This window comes from Arvicanthis niloticus, chromosome 15 (genome assembly GCF_011762505.2).
Source record: "Arvicanthis niloticus isolate mArvNil1 chromosome 15, mArvNil1.pat.X, whole genome shotgun sequence".
NCBI lineage: Eukaryota > Metazoa > Chordata > Mammalia > Rodentia > Muridae > Arvicanthis > Arvicanthis niloticus.
The window spans coordinates 24,554,524-24,579,719 of NC_047672.1; the positions used below are offsets into that span (position 1 = coordinate 24,554,524).

General features: G+C 44.9%; 1 protein-coding gene across 5 annotated transcripts in view; it reads right to left on the reverse strand.

The window, feature by feature from the left end:
• The window catches only part of Tbxas1 (thromboxane A synthase 1), a 169,292-nt gene that overhangs the window by 94,788 nt on the left and 49,308 nt on the right, over window positions 1-25,196 (reverse strand). For 3 of the 5 annotated variants that reach the window (XM_076913512.1, XM_034519692.2, XM_076913510.1), the window contains exon 4: window positions 8,608-8,704. The exons of 1 other annotated variant lie outside the window; for it this stretch is intronic. In XM_076913512.1, coding sequence (XP_076769627.1) covers window positions 8,608-8,704 — 97 coding nt within the window. Of the gene's footprint in view, window positions 1-6,711; window positions 6,862-8,607; window positions 8,705-25,196 lie in introns of those variants that run through there. One more of the 5 variants, XM_076913513.1, reaches the window with a different exon arrangement.

Here is a 25,196-nt window from a genome sequence, read left to right on the forward strand (position 1 = left end):
TAGAATAGCACCAGAGAGAGACAAGGGTGTCCCTGACAGAATGCCTGCTGTACTTGGCTAGGACAGTATTTTCCTAAGTGACTTGAGAGGGAGCTTGTCCCAGCACCTGAAGCTTAGAACGGCTGCATGAGCTGTGGTAGGATTCCAAGGTGATCTGTCTGTGTCAAACACTTTGTTAATCGGCCAGCCTAATGCCACTCATATAGGAAAAATCCAAGGATCAGAGAGGTCAAAAGATGGACAGGTCACACAGCTAAAAATCAGTTTACAGTTTAAACCAAGGCTTTCACCTCACTGATAGGCAACTGCTAAAAAGATGGGGAAGAACGAGAATGCTAGAAAAAGGAAACGAGGGTGAGAGAGAGTGAGGGTCAGCCCTTGCCTGTACAATGACTAGAGTCGTCTAGGAGGCAAACCTCTGAGCGTGGCTGGGAGTTTCTAGACTGGGTTGACTGAAGTGGAAGACCTACCCTAAACCCAGGAGGCGCCATTCTATGAAACGAACTCTCAAGCTGCATAAAAAGGGGAAAGTGAGCTGATCGCCATCAGACGCAATGTTTCGTGGGCTGCCTCAAGCTCCTGCGTCCACCCCACACCCCACACCCCACACAACCCCTGATACGATGTACAGCACCCCGGAACTGGAACTGAGAGCAACGACACAGCTCTGCTGCTTTTAGTTGCTTTTATTGGGTGTGTGTCGTCCCCAGAGGAAGATAACCAGTTCAGGCTGGCTTTGTGGAATATTCAGGAACACACCCATGGTGAGGCTGCACTTGCTTCTGGGGCTCATTTACAATTCATTTCCCCAAAGTCTAGACATTCATCTCCTGGTTGACACACTGATCCCTCCTTCCACCGTAAATGTCAGGGAAAGAAAGCATAATTGTAGAAATCAGGTTTTACTCATTCATTAAAAAAAATAATAAACTTGATTCCCTGCTGAGCCAAGAGTCTAATAGCACCCAAGATACAAGACAGGTGAGATGGGTCAGCCGGGAAGGGCACCTGTTGCCAAGCCTGATGTCCCAAATCAATTCCCAAAACTCATCCGTTCGAAGGAAAGAACTAATTCCTGCAAACTGTCCTCTGACCTCCACATGCACACTATGGGCGCCTCCCCCATCCCTCCTCCCACAGACAGATACATGTAAACAGGAAGAGCGTTTGAAGACCAAAAATGTAAAATCATTTCAACATTTTGAAATTTAGAAAGAAGTGTTGTGAGGCAAAGAAAACCTTGAGCACCAAATCGATGCCACTTAGCTCTGGCCGTTCCTGCGTCCCAGAACCCCACTGGCCTTCCCAGCTTCCCAGGACGCCCTGGCCTTCCCTGCGTCCCAGGGCCTCTCAGACACTCAGGCCCTAGAAAGATGATGTCGAAGTGTGAACCAACCCATCATGCTGTGCAAACCCATGCAATGGCCGTCTCCAGGACCAGCTGTGTCTCTGACTAAAGCAATGAGTTGGGAAGCTCACAGGCAACAGGCAGGCCACCAGGTGCGATTTCACCCAGAATGCCCAGCGCATTGGGAGTTGCCAAGTGCTTCACATAAAACAAAGAGGCCTGTCTTAATAAAGAGAGGGAGCCAGACAGACAAGGTTGCTCCTGTACATTTTGGGGTGCTGGTCTCACTGGACTTTTGAGCTGTCAGGAAGAACTGCCTTGCTCGGAACTCTGGGCCTATCATGTGGGTTGACCTTTCTTTATTATTATTATTATTATTATTATTATTATTATTATTATTATTATTATTATTAATTTTCTTTCTTAGGCTATAGACCAGAATGGCTTCAAACTCAGAACTCTACCTGAGTCTGCCTCCTGAGGGATCAAAGGTATGCATCACCACGCTTGGCTGGGTTGATCTTTCCTAAGAAATGTACAAGGAGAATTGAGTGGAGGGAGAGAAAAGAAAGAAGGAAAGAAAAAACAACTTTCCAGGCTTGGCCAAAGAGACAAGAGCCTCCTTAGGGCATATGCAGCAACCATTCTCACCACAGGAATCTGAGAGCTTGTTTCCTAGCTGCTTCCTTTAAGGGACAGAAAGGGACCAGGAGCAAATGGGTAGATTGTTAAAGCTGTGAGAGGAAAGATACCAGTTGTGGGAGTAAAGGCAGGTTAAAAAGGGACAATTTTATGGTAAGTGGACTAGCATGGGATCCCCAAGGCCCCAGCACAGGTGGGTCTGACCTGCTGGTGGCTCTGAATGGAGCTTTCTGGACTGTTAGCTCTTTAAGGGACTGCTACCCTCTGGGTTTCTCTGAACACTGTACCACTTCGATACAGAGAGATAAAGTTTCCAGGGACTAATTTGCCTCCAGACTTCAGCCATCTCTGCGGCCAAGTTGTGGTCTCATGGTGACTCATCCTTGGGATTGTAACATCCACATGATGAGTGTGGATGAGGTGGTCTTTTGAGAGGCTAAATCTAGGGCCGCCAGGGACCTCAGGGTTTATGGTCCAAGATAAAACCACTCATCAAATCAATCACATGGCTTTAGATGAGACTGCTGTGATTCAACCTGTCCCTAGAGAGGTGGTCTCTGAGCTATTCATAAGGGCCTGAGGGCTGGTACTCACCCCTCCACACACACACAATGGCTTTACTTCCCTCCTCTGCTCCATATCCAAGCTACCAAGACAGGAACCAGTGTGTCTGCAGCTCTAACCTCTCCATGCTACCATTTTGGATGAGAAGTCATAGCACCAGGGTAGCATGTTAGACAATCAAACTCATCTCCTTCATATCCCTGTCCAACTGGACCAACCAAACATAGGCTAAAGACCAGCTGACCTCATCACCCTTCCCAAGAATAAATCCATCACAAAGTTGTGGACATTTCTGCCAGTTCGCGTGGACATAGCTCCAGTTTCTATTGATACTAAAAACAAAACGAGCCACTCTCAAGTTCATTAAGTACAGGATAACCAAGAAGAAGGAATAAAAATATAAAGAAGGAATAAAAATTAAGCAAAAACTCATAAGATCCAAGCTGCTGGGATGATAGAGGTTCTACAAATTCTAAGATTGGTTTGGGCTTAAGGATCATCTCTGAGTTCAAGGTTTACTGGAACCATCTCAGGATGTACCAGGAGCACCAACAGAGGTGGACAAGGACAAGATGGAGCCAAGAGGTGTCCTACAAAACAATCTGAGGGCCAGTGTGACGTGAGAGCTGTCACTCTTGTGTCTGGACATTTGTAATCTATTCAGCTCAGCATTTTAGAGGTTGTAAAAAAAAAAAAAAAAAAAAAAAAAAAAAAAAAAAAAAAGGAATTGTGTCCCCAGCCTCTTCTTGTGAGACAGACACTCTTCATATGGCTCAGGCTGGCTTTGAACTTGTGACTATCCCACTTCAGTCTCCCAAGTACAGGAATTATAAGCATGCACCTCCATGCCCAGCTGAAAAAGAATACTTCATTCAATGATGTTTTTTTGGGATTCAATATTTACTCAGAACTGATGTGTGTTAGAGTCCCCTGTCATGTCACCTCAGCTCCATGGGTCCCTCATGAGTGGCTCACAGCTCACAGCAAATTCCAGAGCTTCATACAGCCATGCTCTACCAGCTTGTCCTTGAAGCTATGTGACTCAAAAATGGGATGTGTGAGCAGCAACGGGCTCTCAACGGTGGGAAATGAAGCTATGTGTTATTTAAGTTCCTTTTCATTTAATGCATCAAACTAATATGCCGAAGTGTTTCTGTATCACAAGGGACCTCTTGGTAGACGCTTGCATAGAGTAAGCGTTTAATGTTTACCGAGTGAATGTATAATAACGCTCAACACTTAAGTAAACATGGCTTATTAAAGGGAAGGAGGCATGGTGTCGGTGGGGGGAATCACGCCTCACTAATCTCCTTGAGTTTTTTGAGCAGATAAATAAGCATATGGAAAAGAGGGAACCACAGAACCTGGTTTAATTTGACTTTCAGAAACCTGTGAGAAAATCCCACTCTAATGACTGTGTAGGGTTTTTTTGTTGTTGTTGGTTTTGTTTTAAAGTGAGTCACTAGGGTTGTTTTATCATGAATATGAAATCGCTTTAAAGACCATAAACAAAGCTGAAGATAGGCAGAGTCATCCCAGATGGAAAATTATCTCTAGGGTTTCCTGGAGATCTAATCTGCAATGGGTCTTTGTGAATGACCTTACTGGGAAGGAGACAGAGACTCCCCAGGTTCAGGCATCCCTCATACTGCAGATAAGATCGGCCTGTGGACATCTGCATATTCCACTTGGATTCAGAAGAGATGTTGTTCTACTTACCTTTCTCATTGCCAAATACCTGACCCGAGATAACATATTCTGATGGGTTGATTCTCCCTTGTGGAGTGATGTGAACTCCATCATGGTGGGGAAACCACGGTAATGATAGCAGCTCACTGTGCTGTGGCAAGAGCATGAAGCTACTTGTTCATATCTTAGTAGACCAGAAGCTGAGACAGACAGTCATCTAGCTGCTAAGACCCACTCTCCGGGGACCCACTGTCTCCATCCAGGCCCAAACATTCTACAGCCTTCCAAAACAGTAGCATCAGCTGGGGAGCAAGTCATCAAACACATGGGTACACTGGGAGACATTCCACAGGCAAACCGTAACAGTCACTATGTGTTTGGACCATAAAAAGGAGTGTAGAAAAAAACAAACAAACAAACAAAAAAAAAAACAGTCCTTAGACTTGAAAAATAAATCACTGAGTTAGGACAAAAACTAGAAGTCCCAGATGGAATCAGTAACAATGAAAGCTGATGCAGGTGAACGGGAGTCTACTTCAGAGAAGGGAAATGTGGGGGAGGCAGGGAAGGCTTCCTGGAGGAGGCAGAATCTGAGAGCCTTGAAGAGCAGCTGGGTTTTGTGCAGAGGAGGCGGAGCATTGAAAGCAGACAATGGGTGCCGAGCAATCGATGGACCTGCCGCACACTGCGCAGGGCCACAGCTCGTGTGAGCGGTGCCATCTAACTTAACAACGGCCTGGTGAGGTGGCTTGTATATCCCCAGCTTTCAGAGGAGAAACAAGAGGCTTTAAGAAGTTAGGAACTCGTGTTGCTAGTAAGCACAAGCCCTGTTGTTATGTTACCTCTTATTGTCGGAATTATCAGCACGTGCAAAGATCCGGGGGCAGGCTGGGAGACTAGGGAGGGACTAGAGAGGCTGGCATGACTGGAGGGACGCTTTATATGGGAGAGATGAGGTTGGCACATGTGAATTGCCTCTGAGTTACGGATGCTCTTCCATCTTGTGGGAAGACCTTAAAACCTGAGTGCTTCCTCCCTTATTGAATGCAAGGAAATGCTGGGCCTTAGTCTGGAATTTGGGGCCCACAACCTAGTTTGGGGGAAGGAAGTTAAAGAGGGCCAAAAAAAAAAAAAAAAAAAAGTGTGGGAGAGAAGCTGACAGAGGCCAAGGGCAACTTTATTTAGTGGTCTTCGCTACAAGTGCATTGGGTCTGTTTGTACAACATACGCCGGTCAGAGAACAGCCTTCTTCAGGGCCGGCTCTCTTGTCCCACAAGTGTCTCCAGTGTGGTGGGAAGTCACATGGAGACTCACAACTCTGATTCCCATGTAACCTTCGGGGGCTCAGGTGGGCTCAGGAAGCACAACAGAAACCCCGAGACCCTTGTGGCCTGCTTGGGTGTGCCTTGGTGGCTTGTGCCCTTTGACATACATCCTCTTAACGTGCAAGCCTGGCTAAAGCATCAGGCTCAGTCTTTCAGGTCCAGCAGCCGGAACTTGCCAAGGGTCTTTGGGTGAAGGAATGACCATTCTTAGAGCAGCAGGGAGCAGCTAAGCTACTGTGATTCCTTTAGCCAATCCAAGGACCGACATGGAGGCGGGGTGCCTTTAGAGTGGTCACCTTTCTCTAGTGCCGTGTGTGATGTGGAGCTGAGCACAGTATTCTGAGGCTAGAAGGTGAGCACATTAGGGCTTTAGAACGAGGGGTCAGTTACTCTGTTTAGCTTTGATACATAGAAATGTCACCTGAGACTCCTATTGTGGTAACGAAGTACAGAGAAGGCTGGACTTGAAGTGGGAGGTGGCCGTTATACCTCTGCCCATCCTCAAGTTAGTCTGTTACTGGGCTGGCCATGTAACCTTTGTGGGCCTCAGTTTCCTTGTCTGAGAAATGGACAGGTTCACTGTATCAATCTTATATATTATCTTTCATTTTATGTGTATGAGTGTTGGCCCTCATGTTTGTCCAGCACCACATGGGCACAGTGCCGGCAGAGACCAGAAGATGATGTTAGGTCCCCTAGAACTGGAATTACAGGGAACTGCACACAGTCCTGTGGGTGCTAAAAACCATGCCCGGTTCCCCCGGTTCCTCTGCAAGAGAAGCAAGTGTTTTGAATAGCTGAATCTGTCCACCTCTCATGTATTCTTATGATGACCAAAAACCCACTCTGGATTGCTCGCCCAATAGAGAATGCGGAAGACACCTATCATTTTATGGCTTCATCTCAAGCATCGAGCAGCCTTAAGGAAGTTTTCTCACCTGAACCCTGGATGACCCTGACATCCTACTGTGCGAGCTCCCCATGTGTGCTGCAAATGTTTCCACTGTCTGCTTCCTTCACAAAACCTGAGGTCAAGACGCTGTCCTCTTTCTCTTTACGGTCAGCATCCTTGCTGTGCCTGTCCTATGGCAGGTGTGCACAGGGTTGCCAAAGGGTCATGGAACAAATGAATGCATTACCTACCATCTCTGCAAGAGTGGAAAGGGAAACTTGGGGCTGGGGTGATGACTTGGCGGCTACAGCACTTGCTGTGTGCATGTGAGGACCTGTGTTTGGATCCACAGACCCCTGTAAAGTCAGATTCAGCAGCACGTGTCTTCAATCCCAGTGTTTCTACAACGAGATGGGAGGTGAAGGCAAGAGAATTCCTACAAGTTCACTGCCAGCTAGTTCTGTGTATGCAACAGCAAATGACAAGAGGCTCTGTTTCAAATACGGTGGAAGGCAAGAACAGACAGATGCCTGGGGTCTCTACATCTTTATGCCTGCACACACCCATAGCATATCCTTAAACATGTACATATTCTCTCTCTCTCTCTCTCTCTCTCTCTCTCTCTCTCTCTCATATATATACACACACACACACATACACACATACACACACAGTTTTTAATTTGACCCGGTAAGAGATGGCTGATACTGTGGTTGTTGAAACTTGCACAAGCATCTGTTTATTAATTCACCTGAGACTCTCTCTAAGAATCAACATGAAGGTCACTAACCTTCTTTGTTAGAATTTCTGTCTCCTCACTTTGAGGAAATATGGACAATACTAAGCACCGCCGTTTCTTCTCTTTGGAATTTTTTCATTAGAGGTAAAAGGCCGGAGAAGTGGGCTGGAGACTTGAGCTGGCACAGGGGTCCTCTGTACACTCCTGCTGCTAATCTGTGGGGGCTAATTTCCCTACTGATACTGTTTATCTTTTTCCTGTAGCTTACATGCTTCCTGAGAAAGATGTAAGCACAGACCCTCAAAGCTTGCTCTCCCGGTGCTACTTATTAACCTTGCTTGGTATTTCTCAGTCACGTGGCCTGTGCCCCGTGGATCCCCTAGCTTTGAAGTCTAGCCGACTCCCCTGGCTTCAGCATTTTTACCAGCTCCAATTTTCCTCTGTTCTAGCTTTCTTGGAGTGTTTCCTAGGCATAGACGCCATCTTTGCAGCCACTGTGGGCATTTCTCAGAAACTTTGAGAAGTTTTGAGAGGAGCAGACCTCAGCCCCATAGAAGCTATTTAATTTGCTTCTTATTTGTGGTGGTTTGACTGAGAATATCCCCCCAGAGGCTCAGATATTTGAACACTTGGTCCCCAGTCACGGGTGCTATTTGGAAAAGTTGTGGAACTTTGTGAAGTCTTACTAGGAGAAGTACGTCACCGGGGGAAGGGCTTCCAGTGTTTGTAGTATCACCTTGCGTCCTGCTTTCTCTCTGCTTCACGCTTCCATTTGAAGACGTCAGCTTTCAGCTTCCTTATCTGGCCACCATGTCTGCTGCTTGCTGCCATAGTTGCCCTCCATGATGGACTCTAATCTCTCTGGAACTGTAAGCTAAAATAAACTCTTTCTTCTATAAATTGCTTTTGAAAGTGGTGTTTTTATCACAGCAGCAGCAGCAACAACAAAAATAACTAATATCCTTGTTGGTGTGATAAACACCAGACCAAAAGCAGTTTAGAGAGAAAAGGGTTTATTTCAACTTACAGCTTCTACTATCCATGGGAGTTGGGGCAGGACCTCAAGGCAGGAATCTAGAAGCAGGAACTGAAGCAGAGACCATGGAGGAACGCTGCTTGCTGGCTTACTTCCAGGCTCATATCCACCTACCTTTCTTATATAATTCAGGACTACCAGTCTAGGGATAAAACTGCCCACAGCAGGTTAGGACATCTAACATCAACTAACAATCAAGAAAATGTCCCCCTAGACATGCTCACAGGCCAATCTAATAGAGGCAGTTTTTCTGCTGAGGTTTCCCTTTCCTACGTGTGTCAACTGTGGTTAACTATCACAAGCCACCCCTCCATACCCATATGCATAAGGATGACCCCATGCCCAGCCATACACAGAGAGAAAACTACATACCATTCTATTGGAAAAGTTACTGAACTTCTCAACCAACACCTGCTTGATCATCTCTGGCTCTGAAATGACAACATACATCCGACGGCCAAGATAGTACCTAAAGGAACAGACAAAGCTGCTTAAAACTATGACATTGGTATTACCCACTTCTCCTACCCTCAAAAGCACACACAGTGGTTTTAACGAAGGGTGAATGATAAGTGGGGAGTTAATACACAGAGACTGGAGAGCACAGGCTCCAATGTAGATCAGCGGTAAAGTGCCACCAAAGCTCTTCCCATCAACACTTGTGGACTGCCACCTTGTCTCAGAGCTGGAAATTTAGAAGAAACACGGTCCCTGACTTGGGCAGCTTAGGAAAGACAGGTCAATAAATGTGAATACACTAACGAGGGCTCCCGAGATCCAGCAGCAAAATGGAGGGGAAATGGCCAAGTTTTCCAAACGTGAGAGGTCATCATTTTGGAACAAAGATATTTTTACTAATTCTGCACTGAAAGGATAAGCAGATGTTTGTGAGACTGTGGGAATGATTAATCCTGCTTCAGGAAGCCTGAACTTTGTATAAGGAAGTTCAGCAGATACAGCATCTGAGAAGCAGAGACAGGCTCAGCCAGTCACCCGATACTGGTGAGCTCTAGCCAGAGGAAGTGCTTACAGATATGGTTTATCTTTACGGACATACGGAGGACCCAACCCACCAAGACCCAGCCCCTGCCTTGGGGGGGGGGGGTGATGTTCATCTGATGTGGGTAACAGGATGGAATTAGCACACAGCAGGATGTTCTGGCTAGCATGAGTGATATCAGAGGGGACGCCTAGGTCAGTGCCTGGAGGGTGGCATGAAGAATTCCCAGAGATGGTTCTCAAACTGAGTTTCTGAAGATAGGTCAGTTGGTCTAAGTAGGTGGATGGAGAAGAGGTGTGAGTGGGTTGGGCAAAGGAGTCAATGTTAGCACTGGGTCATCCCTCTTCCCCCTGCTTAGGTACCACTGTGACTAGAAACCAACTGTGCACAGTAGAGTAATTATGGGGTCACAGGGCCAGGCATGCTCCAGTGTGAGAGGACGTGTTCCTGGGTGTAACTGGCTGGCTGGTATTGCCTGTTCAGAGCATCATGGGTCAGACTTTAAAAGGGAAATAACATTTAAAACTTAAAAAAGCAGCTGAGTTTGCTCTAGCGCTCTGACTCAGCTTTTGTAAGCCTAAATGGTGTTCATTTTAAAGTCATCTTTCCTATCACCAAATAGGGGAAAGAAAATAAGATGAGAGAGGCCAGTGAGGTGGCCCGATTGGCAAAGCACCTGTCACGTAAGCAAAGCCATCTGAGTTCTGGTCCCCAATATTTCTGTAAAGAAAGCTGGGTGTGGCAATGTGCCCTCAGAACCCCCAGGGCTGGGAGAGCGGTGTGGAGACAGATGGATTGTCAGAATCACAGGCCAGCCAGCTGTGAACCCCAGGCCCAGTGAGAGACAGTGTCTCAAACAATAAAATGGAAAGTAATTAGAGTTGACGCCCAGCCTCCCCATGCTTGCACACACATGTGCACCCACATGCACATGTGCACAACACTTGAGTGAGCCATACAATAGAACACATGTGCACCCACGCTTTTTATTATTTAAGGAAAAGAGATTTATCTGGCTCCTATTAGGTACTCAGAAAATCTTCAACCAAGCGATCATATTTTACAAAATTGTCAGGGAAATCTGCGGACCACAGGAATTCAGCAGATGTGCTGTATGGAAGGGAAGGCCACTAACTAGTTTCTAACTGCTTTTAACCAAGAACACTGAAAATAACCCAGTCCAGCCATAAACCAACGCTTTTCCAAACTCTGTGGCAGGTGTCACGGAATCCTCTGAGAACCATAGCAAGCTTTAGATGCTCAGCCAAGAAGAACGAGCACTTACAGGACGTGGTCCACACTGAGGAGGGTCTGGACCCTTCACTTCTGCCCAGAGCAGGGCTTCTCAAACTTAAAGTGTGCATCAAATCACCTTCACCTGAAGAAATGCTAGCTGAAAAAAAAAAAGCCCCAATCTGAAAAAAAGACTATAAAACTGCAAGAAGAAAAAAAAAATCAAGAAGCCAAATGAACCTTAAATAGGGTAAACACAAATAAACACACACCAAGGCATGTCACAACTGAGCTTCTGGGAGAAAAAATGCTAAAAAGAAACAAGAAACGTCTTTAAGACAGAAAATTTCTCTGCAGAAAACATGGAGCCTGACGACACTCACAAGATCATTATAGGTAAGAGAGCTTGTGCAAACGTGAGGGTCTGAGTTCAGCTCTCAGAACCCATGCATGAAGCCATATACGGCTTTCTCTAACCCTAGTATATGGAGACAGGAGGCTGGCTGGGTGGCTTAGCTCCAGGTTCTGTGAGAGACTGTGTCATAAGAGAATAAGATGGGGAAGTGACAGCAAGATACTTGCAGCCCTCCTTCAGTCTCTGCATATAAAGGTACATGCACCTGCACACATGTGAACAATACACACAGTGGGGGAGAAAAGGAGAGGAGAGGGAGGGAGGGAAGGAGAGAGGGAGAGACAGACAGAAAGGCCAAGGAAAGTAGGGAACCAGAGTGATGACTCGGTTGATTTGCTCACTACTGAAATTGAGTTCAGATTCCCAGCACCCATGGGGAGTGGTGGTGGTGGGGGACCTGGGTATGACCATGCACACCTGTAATCCTAACACTGGAGAGGTGGAGACAGGGGAACCCTGGCCTGACTGGGCAGCCAATCTTGTCAATCAGTGAGCTCCAATTTCAGTGAAAGACTCTGTCTCAAAATACGAAGTTGAAAGAGAGAGAGAGAGGAAGACATGCAACATTGATCTCCGACTTTCATACACATGAACACATGTGCATATGTAAGACATGTACACATGCACAAACATGGACATATACACAGGTCAAAATCATAAGGTCAGAAGGAATTGGAATATTGTGGTACACGCAAAGAATTTTCCATTATCTCTCTGGTGAATTTCAGGAAACAGGTTTTAAAAAGCATTTTAAGAAGAATGGCAACTAAGAATTTATCACTAGCAGATCTACCCTCAAAGGAAGACTGAGGGAGGTTCTCCAGTGAGAAGTGAAATGATAACAAAATAAACTTCCCAAAACAAAGACCATGTAAACAGGCTAACCCTCACAGAACGGGTGAAAGGGAAAGGGAACAGGCTATCTATCCCTCATAGACTAGGTAAAAAGTAACAATCTATCCCTCATGGAATGGGTAAAAGGTAACAGGCTTTCTCTCACAGAATGGGTAAAAGGGAACAGGCTATCCCTTGGCCCATACACTTCTTAAAGTACGTTTGATGGTTGAAGCAAGAGCTGAAGTGTCAACTTTGGTAACTGTGCTTGGAGGACAAGCCAGGGACAGTTACATTCTGAAGTAGAGAGAGAAAAGGACCAGCAGGGAAGGTTTGGACATGGCACCCAAAGTGGCAAGGCGGCCACACTCATAGATGAAGATGTATGTATGTATGTATGTATGTATGTATGTATGTACAAACATTATGTATGTATACATGCATGCATATTTAAGCAACTACTAAGAACATGACACAAAATGATAAAAAAAACATTTTAATAAATCAAAATAGGGTGTGTGGTGGCTCAACTCTTAGGTGTACTTGCTGCTCTTGCAGAGGACCTGGGTTTGGTTCCCAGCACCCACATGGCAGCTCACACCTACCTATAGTCCGATGCCCTCCTGTATGGACCCTCATACATATGCCCACATACTGGACAAAGGAAGAATGACATAAGGGGACAGAAGGACAGGAAAGGGAGTGGCAGCTGACTGATAAAGTACTCGTAAAAATGCTGTGGTGAATCGACTGCTTTCCATGTTGATAAAAATACTACTAATAAAATAAAAATATGGTAACAGTCTGCACGGTCCTATGCCCACACAGATGGAATTAATGATTTTAAATTTCCTGAATCTCCAGGCCCAGGTGGTTTCGGTAGAGAACTCTTCTGAACATTTACAAGCAAATAACAATAACCCTTCTCAATTTCTTCTAGAAAGTAAAAGCTTGAAACATGGCTTATTTTTACTTCCAAAGGTGGTATTTTCGTGACACCAGACAAAGACAATAAAAGAAAGAAAGAAACCCGGCCAGCAAGATGGTTCAGCAAGTATGATGACCTGGGTTAAATCCACAGGATTTACATAGTGAAAGGAGAGAATTGTCTCTCAAAAGTTTGCCCTTGACTTCTAAAGGTTTGCATATACATACCAGCACATGTGTGCATGTGTGTACAAACACATGGATGTTCACATGCACACACATATGCAGGCATGCATGCACACTCACACATCATGCACACAGGCATGCAAACACACTGCACACACATGCATGCACACGCATGCACATGCACATGTATTAGTTATTTTTCTATTGCTGTGATGAAACATTGTATCCAAAGCAGTTCATATAAGAAGGAACTTAGTTCCACTGATGGTTCCAGATGGATAAGAATTCTTTATAGCACGGAAGCCAGAACCGGAGGCTCACATCCATACCTGAGAGCACAAAGCAGAGCCAGCTAACCAGAAGTGGTGGAAAGATTTCAACTTTTAAAGCCCGGCCCCCAACCAGTGACCTGTTGCCTCCAGCAAGACCCCATCTCCTAAGCCTCACCAAACAGCACCACCACCTAAGCCTGTGGGAGACCTTCTCATCCAAACTATTGCAGTATGGATGATTTTTTTTAAACGTTTAATAAAAATCCACACAGAACCAACCTGGGATGGAGCCCAGTGGAAGAATATTTTCCTAGCTCATGAGGTCCTAGATTTAGTTCCCATCAAAACAAAACAAGCAAAGCAATACACACACACACACACACACACACACACACACACACACACACACACACTGTTGATGAAAGAAATCTAAGACCCCCTATGTAAATGCAGAGACAAACCATGTTCATGGGTTGGAAGACATTATAAAAGTACAATCCTCCTTAAACTGGCCTGCAGATGTGATGCTTTTCCTCCCAAGAATTAATATAAGCAAAGACAAACTTACTCTACAGTTTGTATGGAAAGACAAAAGATTAAGAATAACTGGCTTTTTTTTTTTTCTTGAAGAAAGAAGCAAGAGAAATGAGTATACCAGCAACTTGGCTATAGCAGTTGAAACTACAGTATTGGCAGAGAGAGATAGACACATACATAAATATTCTATACATACATACTCATATGTGCATATATAGTTGGATAAAATATGAATAATCTTTGAGCATGAACCAAGTTTCACCTGCTGGTTTTGATAACAAGTTATAGTTTTACCTGCATGTATTGTAGATCACCACAGGGTGAACTAGGAAAAAAAAAAAGGACATTGGACCTCCCTGTACATTTTTGTTTATTTATTTGCAATTTCCTGTGCATCTATAATTCTTTCAAACTAAGATAATGTCTTACATTCAGGAAGTTGATAAAGTTTAAAGACATAGCCCTGTTCCCAGCCAAGCCTATTCTACCAAGCTTGGGTGGGCCCCAGAAACCTACAATAAATACTTGTTCTTAGATTCTGATGCAAGATGGGGCCACCCTCCCAAGACAGCACTGAGAACCTCAGCCTCTGGCCAAAGCCAAGAACAGAGCATTCAAAGAAAGATGGGCCCCACCCAGGTCTACCAGGCCCTAGTCTTGGGCAGGAGTGAGACTAGTCACCTCTTATTTTAACAAGCTCCCAGGGTATTTCAATGCCATTGACAAAAGCAGACTAGGGCCCCACCTCACAAATCTTGATCTATGAGCAGAGGGCAATGCCCATTTGTATTTCCCCAAATCCATAGATGTAAAAGAACCAGCTAGACTCTGGGAGGCACCCATATTTTGGCAAGATATTTGTATTGAGTTTCTTATGATCAAAATAATTTTGTACACCCTTTGGATTTTTTTTTTAAAAAGCAAAATAATACTTGTATATTCTGGTGGAAGGAGCCGCCACGGGAGTCTTTCCATATTTTTCTAGTAATATTACTAATGCTAAAACCAATTTTGCAACAATTCCTTTAGAATTGCCTCAGAGCTGTTTTATAAACCTCGGGAGGAAACTGGCCCCATTTTACATGTAAATTGTGTAATCTTGTGAATTTATGGTTATAAAAGTGCTCATCTGCAGTTTGAGGAGCTCCTGGCAAGATCTTAAATAGAGAAAAATGTATTTGACTTCCACAGTTGTGGCCTTCCTTTTCTGGAGTCTGGGATGGCTCTACCATGTGAATCTATCCACTACTTCTCGGGAAGTCACCCTCCCACCCTACGGAGTTCAGAAATCTGGTCTCTGTGTTATGTACTTTGGTTTAAATGTCTCTACCAAAACCTTCACTGTATTTAATCTTCATTGGGAGGTGTGTCCAGGTGGGACCTTTGTGGGTTAATTAGACCACAAAGGCTAAGAACAGATGAGGTAATGGGTCACACTGAGAGCAGACCTGCTATAAAGGCCACTTGGTTACCACCTCCAGGATGAACTCTTCTCACCAAGTGATGCTTTGTATCATCTTAAGACTCTGTGGAATGTCCATCTGCATCTGGATAGAGCCTCTCTGCCTCCAGAACTGTGAGTTGGAGAAAACTTTCTTCTTTATAACTCATTCAGTCTGAAGTGTTTGGTGATAGCAAAAGAAAACAGAACAAGTGGTACATATTTTCCTGCTCCAGGTTTCCTGCTCCCTGAGGTGGCATGCTTAGCAGATGGGATCCACACTCATCTGTCACCTGTTGTGGGGGACAGTTTTAGGTACAAACTCTTCAGACTATGTTGCATACATGGGAAGTAAAATCTAGGTGATCATTATAGTACCCTACTGATTTAATCCTATCAATCCTATTAATTTAGAAAGAAATATAGTTCTTGAAAGTTAAGCCAATAGGGTGCAAAAAACGTCCCAAACCATGAAACTGGTCAGTGATGCGTGGCTAGGTTGTGGGTCTTTCTCAGAACCTTTATGGTCACAGACATTAGCGCTGGTGCTTGCTTCCTGCCTGGCTCTGAGCTTCCTACACTAGCTCCACCATCACATTAAGTTTTGAAGAAAATGGAAGAGGAAGTCATTCTACTCACTTCTAGAATAGGAAACTAAGACTTGCCCAAGACAAGGACCATCTGGCCCTACCTCAGAGCTGTCCCTCTCCAAAATGGCCAACCTTCCCTCTCTCTCCAGGCTGGCCTGCTCTGTGAAATCCAGAGCAAGGAGGTGCGTGAAGGGGCCAGGCAAACTCCTGCCATACTGTCTGTATCTTTCTCCCCCTCAACTGACTGTCTTTTAAAGGTGCAGTCAGAGAGCAGATTCTTGCTTAATGGACCAGAAACCCCTTTCCAGCCTAATTAAGGAGGTGAGGGCTTGTTCTCTGCTAATCCAAGTTGCATGTTGACTACTATAGGGGCAAGAAATTCATAACCAATTATTCATTTATATTTATTTATGCACATAATAATTTGCTTATTCAACCCCAAAGCACCTGGTTGAAGAGAAAATGTAGGCGAACCAATGAAGTATTGTGCAGTTAAAAATAACTTATTTGACTTGCTTAATTGGTGGTTTTCTTTTATTTTTCTCAAAAAAAAAAAAAAAAAAAAAAAAAAAAAAAAAAAACCAAAACAAAACAAAACAAAAAAATGACCAGTCTAACCAAAATAGCACTGCTGCCTTCTTTCTGGGAACCATGACAAGCAAGACTGTTGGCATTAGCCTGGGGGCTGCCTGGCCTTGTTCCAGAAGGCTTGCCTCTGACAGGGGTAACCAAACTACGGGGCTGCTCATGGGTTGGCAGTGGGGACACATCACTCACAGTCACATAGAAAGGCCCAGGCTCCACAGCTAGATGGAGGCGCACCTTGTAAAAATAGCACTGTGGGTCGTTAATAAGTAATAGTCAACTCCAGCATTAATTAGTACATTCAAGAAGTGTTTATTGAGCACATACTTTGCCAGGCATCCAGCTGACAAATTCTTGCAAGTCTGGAGGAAAATGTACTGGGCGTGTATCTGAAGCAGGGAATTGTGGGCACTTCCCCCTTTCTCTTTAGTTTTAAGTCTCAGGATTTGGAAGTGAGTTGGTGACTTTTGGAAGAAGTAGGAAGGGGTTGTTGCTGGGTTGGCATACTGATGCTGTCAGAGGTCAGGGTGAGGTGATGGCACTGTGTCTTTGGAATTGGAGCCTTGTGGACTCAGATCCAGGCCTTGTTTGTAATTAATAGCTGCGTCACCTTGAGCAAATCATGTCTACTTTGAGGTCATGGTGAAGGTCAGCAGGAAGTTTGTCAGCAATGAAGCTGTTGTCAGTGTGGACAGTGAACAGTGATGGCTCCTGTCTATGAGAACTGAACTTATGGGTTCCTGATGAAAGCCCGACACCCCCACATCAGCAGAAGGGATCTGAACATGTACATGATTGACAGGTCCTGCTGTGTACCACTAGACGCCAGGTATCTAACAAACCCATGCCTTTGGAGACAGCCAAAGAGACAGCATCTTCCTAGCAGTAGAAGATGGTACGAGGCAGCTGCCATCCTAACCTACACCTCACCTTGGCCAGATACGGAAGTGTCAGGAAACTCCATGGGAAAAGGCGGCCATGTGCTCTGGCAGTGACTGTGATGAACATCTAGACTCACAGATTGCAAGAAGTCCAGAGAAAGTTAATGAGAATTTGCTCCTCTTGACTATTGGCTTAAGCAGCTCCTCCTGGACTCACAATTTCCCCTGGGCTAGCAGCTCCCCTGGGTTATTGGCCCCTGGGCTAGCAGCTCCGATTGGTATGGCAGCCCTCACAATAAGAAGCTATAGTTTCCATATTGTAAGTGGAGAGTTCTGGAATCACTTTCTAACCCTCATGCCAACTGTGTTTGAGCCTTGCTGCTTTTACTTGCAGTGGCTCTTGCAGGGGATGGAGATGGGTTGAGGGGAGGGGTGGTGGGTCTGTACCTACAAAAGCCAATCCCCACAAAAGCTAAACCTATTTTGGGGGGACAGAAGGTGAGTATGTCACCTCACTCACTGTAACCTCTGATGGGTTTTCATTATTTGAAACAAATGCCAGTTTCTTGACCTTTAACCTTTCTGTTTTCCTACCAAAGTTCACGGATTCCTTTTGACTTCATTCGATAGTTTTATAGCATCTGGTAGGCCAAAATAATTGCTTAACACTCTTGTTCTTGAGTAGCTAAGTCCAATAACAAAACTCATGTTTTAACAACATAGTAGACAGTTAAAGGGACACCCTTCCTATTGACCCCCACTGTCTCCATAGCTTGTGTAGCTCCCCTTGGTGGCTAGCTGTACAGTCTTAGATCTAGAGGGACAAAATGTCATTGTGGGGAGTTGGATGTATAGAATTCTCAAATCACCTTTGACCTCAAGCCAGGGCTTGTGCCAAAATATCATCTCCACCAGTTTCCATGCTGGGGAGATGCTGAGATGTGTTATCCAGAGGTCTCCTTGGAATGGTCTGCCATCTAGCACAGAGACAGCTATTGGCTCCCTGTGGGTTGGCTTCAGCTACAGGAAGCTTTGTCACCTGAAAGCCAGCATCCACTGACAGTGGATGTGTTAGATCATTTCATCCTGTCTGGAGGTGACCCTGACAGCTCCTGTCTTCCTCCCATTGCAGACAAGAGACCTAGCAAACATGTCATACACCAAGCCCATCTCATTGTCAGTCAGGAATACAGCCTGAAAGAGCTGCTTTAAACAATCCCATAGCTATGAGCAAAGACAATCACCAACATCCTGAGCCTAGGAGCCAGGACTCTATTGTGTGATGAACTGTGAACCATCTCTGTCCCCTTTCCAGCTTTCCATTTCCTTCCCCATTGCCCCGTCTTCAAGACTTTCCCCTGATGGTTTTTACACAGTAGAGTGTACATTCCCCTTGTGTTTCTTATGCTTCCTATAAGGCCATAGTTAAATACCACCTCCCCCAAAAGCCTTAGCGTTCACAGCCTGAATCCCATGCTCCATTCCTGCTCTGTTTTGGAAGTACTATTACTTCCTACCAAGATCTCTCATGCACCTTGAACAGTGTCTTACTTAGGGTTCTGTTGCTGTGAGGAGACACCATGACCGAGGCAATTCTTATAAAGGAAGCCATTTCATTGGGGCTGGCTTACAGTTTCAGAGGTTTAGGTCATGCTCATCATGGTGGGAAACACGGCAGCAAACAGGCAGACATGGTGCTGGAGAAGGAACTGAGAGTTCTATATCTTGATCTGCAGGCAGCAGAAGACTACAAGCCACACTGGGAGTGGGTTGAACATGAGACTTCAAAGCCCACTCCCACGGTGACACACTTCCTCCAAAAGGACATGTTACTCCCTTTGGCCAAGCATCTAAACACACGAGTATGGGGCAGGGTGCAATTTTATTCAGACAACCACAGGCAGTGTCTGTGTTTCCCTTCCAAACCAGATGATAACTTTCTTTCAGTAGAGACAGCAATGAAACTCTCTTGTGGGGAGGAATGGTGGCCTCTGCCACCACTGTCATCTCAGTGCTACACACAGATGGAAATCACTATTGAGTAGACAATTCTAAAGAGAGACCAGTGGCGAGCATTGTAGAGATAGGAAAGCCATCCCCTTTGTCTTGTGCCATTGGGAGATCAGTGCACAAGCTCTGAAGAGTCAAGGAGAGGTCACAAAGTGGTGAGCAGAGAATTGGTGATGGGGTCATTGCATTTGCATCTGTTTGGAGACACTGGGCAAACCCTTCAGAATCTAGGCCACCGTCTGTATGTCTGGTCAACGTCACAAGTCTTGGATTAAGGCAGGTTTTCACCCTTCTTGAGAACATTCCTTCTGACTGCTAGGAATATGCATGTTGGTCACTAGGTAGGTTTCTGAGCATTAGTGACAACAGGGGGCTGGTGGGGTCTGGGGTCCCATATGAAGCCACCCTAGAAAAGGTCAGAGAACCATGGATCCACCAGGGTAGACCTCAAGAAGAGGAAGCCTCTTTATGATTTGCCCTGTTCTTTCTCAAGTTCATGACACCTTCTGCTCACTTCCCTAACCCCCCCCCACCCCAACCACACCCACGGAAACACGGACGGGGCTTGCTCTATGAGAAAGGAGCCACTGCAATAATATAGTATGTGTATAGTGTCCAGGTTCCCTGGGGGCTTCCTGTGTTTCCCCAAAGGCCCTAGGCATGTCTGCCAGGAGTCACGGGTCCAGGCAACGATCTACTTCTGAGTCTGTGGCTCTGAGGCAGCTGTTCTCCATCGTTTCCGGATGTAAGCAGGAAGATAGCCTCCCGGCTTCAGCCCTCAGAGTCTTCATCTGAAAGATGAAGTATCCCCTCACCCCCTCCCCGTCCTGGTGAGTTATGACTATATTAAGTTATAGTAAATCTTTCTCCAAAAACAGAGTGATGGCTACAGGAGAGAATTGGGCAGCAAGGGAAAAAATATCTGAAACAAAACCTATAATGATAAACCTCCCTCCTCTATCGAGTCTATCCGCCCACTTAATTTATTCAGTTAATAAAACGTATTCCCCAGAGAGGAACAGGCAGAGGTAAGCTGCAAGCCAATCTGCCTGTGTGAGCGGGGTATGTATGTGTATCTCATAACAATAATAATAAAAAAAAAAGAGTAATTAAGAGATGTATTGAAGTGTGTAGAAATCCTGAAGGACACAGAAGATTCCAATTCAAGTGAGTGTCCTTGGTGCAAATTTAATTCAATCGGGAATAGATAAATAAAAATAAAGAAAAAAAAACCCAAAAACAAATTCAGAACAGATGTTAGGCGAGCTATTTTTTTCACAGTAAGAATCATAAACATGAGAAACAGCCTATAAGGCAAAGTTGTTGATGCCAACAGCATCAAGCTACTAAATAAATAGTTGAATGGTTCCACAGGGACAAAGAGACATTAAAATAGTCATTTGGCTGTCCCTGAATATTTTTGCCTACTTGTTATGCCCAGGCATATATATTCTTGGATACTGGGGGGAGATTGTGTGTGTGTGTGTGTGTGTGTGTGTGTGTGTGTGTGTGTTCCACCCCTCCTACTATTACATAGATACATATAGAATATACATTTACCTGGAAGTGTAAAATCACCTGCCACACAGGCTCGGAACACAAATAGAGAATCTGGTAAAGACCACTGTTACTTCTGCAAAGACAATGAAACCAGAAGAACCCAATGCCAGGGAGAGACATGCTGTTTTGAGCTGGGTGTGTGACAACAAGAAAGGGAAATTTTAATAAGAGATTCAGACATAACTGGAGAGAAACAAGGGCAGGGAGTATCTTTTTAAAGACTTGTTTATTTATTTTATGTATGCAAGTACACTGTCCTCTCTCCAGACACACCAGAAGAGAGCATTGGATCCCATTAGAGATGGTTGTGAGCCATCATGTGGTTGCTGGGAATTGAACTCGGGACCTCTAGAAGAGCAGCCAGTGCTTTTAACAGCTGAGCCAGCTCTCCAGCCATAGCAGGGAGTATTTTTAAGCATACATAATAGTATTTTAGAAACAGAAGAAAGCTTCAAGATGATCATACACACAAGTGCACACACAAACACATACATGCATACACACACACATACATGCACATTTCATACCTAGGGAAATAAGTGTAAAGAGAAGAGATGACAGGAGACACCATCTCCCAAGAACACCCCTCACTCAGGAGGATGCACCAGGGTAAGCATTCTCTGGAGACATAAAAATGAGAGAGGACTGACATATTCACATGCAGGGGCTCAGGGACCTAGGCTTGAGCAGCTGTGGAAGTGACTCCTAATGTCTAGGGTCTCCCCAAAGATGCCAGCTGACTGCAAGAGGTCTTTGAAACTCAGGCCAGAGGAGTAGAAAAATCACCATTGGACCTTTGGATCCCTGATAGTCCTGTCTCGGGGCTCTGAGTGACCTAGTGACCTCTGAGTCCCACATCAGTGGACCTGTGATCTGGGCAGGTGCTCAAGTATGTCTTAAAGGTGAACAAATGGCTGAAAGATTCATGGGACTTCCTGGCTAAGAATAGCTGGGTCAAGACGGGATGACGGTTTCTAATCCTGTGTTCTTTCTGGTGCCCTAAGGTGACCCCAGAGAGGAAGGCTACAGGCAACTGTGACACTCTGGGAACAGGATGTGATTTGGCAGACCAGCAAGGACCTAGCCAACCCCTTTGCTAATGGAGCCCCACCAGTCCCACCAATACACCTTTCCTTTATTCACCCTTCAGATCTCAAGATGGCTTCCATAGTATACCTCCCATAGTTCTGTACTTCAGTGGGCTAGCTCCCGATAAGGACGATTACGATCCCTTTTCCTCTAAGCTTTGATTTTAAGAGGAGTTTTCTCTGTGTTCTTTTTTGTCTTCTAGAAAATATCAATTACCCAAATTAGCGAAATAAGATCTTCCTAAGGTTTGAGATTTCCTTGGGGATAAATTTATTGTGAAGAAATATGTACCAAGAGGCAATTCATTTAGTCACTTAACAAATATTTAACAAGCACCTGTTACATGCCAGACACTGCTCTAGAGCTTGCAATAACAGGATGGGCAAGAGAGAACGACTTGTTGTGAAGTTTACATCCTGTCAGACAACTTGACAATGAACAGACAGTTATGTTGCATGTTGTAGAGGCAAATATTCTAAGGCTTAGAGATTCTGTCCAGTATCTCGAGGAAAAGTGGGGTAAGAGAGCTTCAGATGACCAAAGAGATTAATATATGGTGGCTAGTCTTTAAAAAAAAAAAGTTTAGATTAGCATAGAAAGTAATGGCTTCATGTTGTCAACGTCATACATGTATGTGTCGTTACAGTTTGTTCTCATTCATTCCCTTCCTTGACTGCCCTGCTCAGACCCCTCCCTCTCTCTAGCTGGTCCTTCACTTCTCCATTAACCCTCTTTCAGTTTCTGGTCACACGTATTCCAGTACCCTCTCTAGCTCCCACTTCTCTTTAGATATTTTTTCTTCCTTTCTTGAGATCCTCTTTCTAGTTTCATGATCTACACACACACACACACACATACACACACACACACACACACACACACACACTCATTCACATTTGCACATTTATATGCTTTAAAGTCTACGTTCCACCAGAGAGAGAGAGAACACACTGCAATTGTCTTTCTGATCGTCTGGCTGATTCACTTCCTGTAATGATTTCTAGATATACCTGTTTTTCTGAAAAATATCATGAGATAATTTTACAGTGGTTGAGCCTGGTTATCAACTTGATTGCGTTGAGAAATGCCTAGGACATGGATAAGGCACACTTTGGGGTGTCTGTTTGGGAGTTGCCATTGGACCACGAGGGTTCTTCCTTCGTGATGGGTTCATCTAGTTACAGATTCAGAGTCTGAACAGGCTAGGGAGAGGTGGTGGAAACTCCAGAAGGTGGGGCTTCATCGAGGGAAATGTCAAACTCTGTCTTTGAAGGCATATCTTGCCCTGGAACTTTCCTGTCTTCACTTCGTTTCTTGGCCACCAAGGGGTTAGCAGCTTCCTCCAGCCCCCATGCTATGCTGCTTCAGCACAGAGTTGGCCATGATGGTAAAGCCTCTTATATTAGTTACTGTCCTACTGCTGTGATAGAGGTTCTAGAAGAAGGAGTTTCTTTTGCTTTATAGTTCAGGGGAGGAGGCCATAGTGGTGTGGGAGGCATGCAGCAGGAGCAGGAGGCTGAGAGATCGTATCCTAACTGTGACAGGAAAAAGAGAGAGCAAGCTGGAAGTGAGGCAAGGCTACAAATTCTCAAAGCCCACCTCCAGTGACATACTCCAGCAAGGTTCTGTGTCCTAAGTTTCATAACCTCCCAGAAAGGAGCCACCAACCAAGTGTTTAAATACATGAGCCTATGGGGACATTTCTCGTCCGAACCACCACATCTCTGAAGCCATGAGCTAGGTTGCTTTACCTGGCACTCTGTCACAACAGTGGGACAGCAAACGGATACAACATATAACCCAGTGCACACTGCTTACCGCAGGCATGGCGTCTTCATCTTAAAGTCACTCGTGGTTCTGAATGATATGATTGGCTCAGCCAAGTTTGAGTACTGTTGAGAGACTATATTGGAAGGATATATTCTCCTCTTAAATTACAACATTTGATATGGAGATGGGCCCTGGGAATGATGATAAGTATTTCTTACAGTCAATAGCAAAGGAGTGTTATCTCATGGGTTCATGAAGAGCCTCAGAAAAGAATGTCCAGTGAAGAGTTTTCTGGAAGCAGTAGCACAGTGGAAGGGTGGGAGACTTGGATGTTGGGCAGTGGGGAAATGCAACAGATTTACTGAGAACATAGCACCTTGATGGAACATGAAAATGTAGACAAAACCTTCGGCCCAGCAGGAGACCTATGAGTGATAGAGGTAACAGATGCTATGCGTGAAATGGTAATACACAGTCTGTAAAGCCGTGCAAACATGCACATCAAATACCATGATACCACGGGCTAACTGAAGGAAAGGAGAAGGGTTTAAAGGTTGAAGAGGGGCCTGTTTTTCATATTCTACTTTCAAAAGATATTATGGAAAGCAAAAGAGTCCTGTATTCAAACGAACACTATAACTTGAATTCTCACTTGGCGAGTTTCCAAACGTGTTGCTCCACGAAGCTCACTGAGATAGAGCAGTAATGAGGTGTGTGTCCCTTGGACTCTGTTGCCACCATTTGACTAAGGAGAGGCCCTTCCCCTTCATTTTTCATGTGGCCACCATGTTATTGTTGGTGGAAGTGGTCCAAAGGGTACACTTTGGAACATAAGCCCATTAGACTATCAAGGGATCAGAGACAGAAGATTCCAGAGTCCAGACACACCCTGGAACTCCCCTCTCTTCCTCTTGCAGAATGTAATCTTTAGAGTCTTTCATTCCTAAGTCACATTGGACCCACTGTCACTAACAGCCCTTGTACTGTCTGAACGTTTGCACCCTCCAAATATGTATGTTGACATTCTAATCCCCAAGGTAATTATATTCAGAGGAGAGCCCTCTGGGGTAATTATGTCATAAGGGCAGAGCCCTTTTAGATGGATTAGTACCCTTATAAAAGGATTCCAAAATTGTTCCTTCACATCTTCCATCACGCAAGGACTCCCATGAACCAGAAAACTAACGCCCACTAGACCACCAACCTGCTAGTGCCTTGACGTTGAGCTCCCAGACTCCAGAACCATTCTTCAATGGAAGAATAAACTTCCATTGTCTATAAGTTACCCAGTGTATGGTATTTTGCTAGGGTAACCTAACTGGACTAAGGTACATTCCTAATTATGGCAAGCTAATTATGGCAAGCATGAGACCCTTTTCTCTGTTGCCATGTGCAGTCTTTTCACTATTATGGGCCACCATTTAACCTCCGAGCAGGCATTACTTTCCTTGTGGTTGTGACAAAATCCTGGACAAAGAATGACCTAAGGAAGGAAGGTTTGCTCTGGCTCTCAGTTTGAGTCTACAGTCTATGCTAGCAGGAAAGGAACAGAAGGGGAAGCTTGAGGCAGATGCTCAAATTGCTGCATCCGAGGTCAGGAAGCAAACACTGATAAATGCAGGTGCTTGACT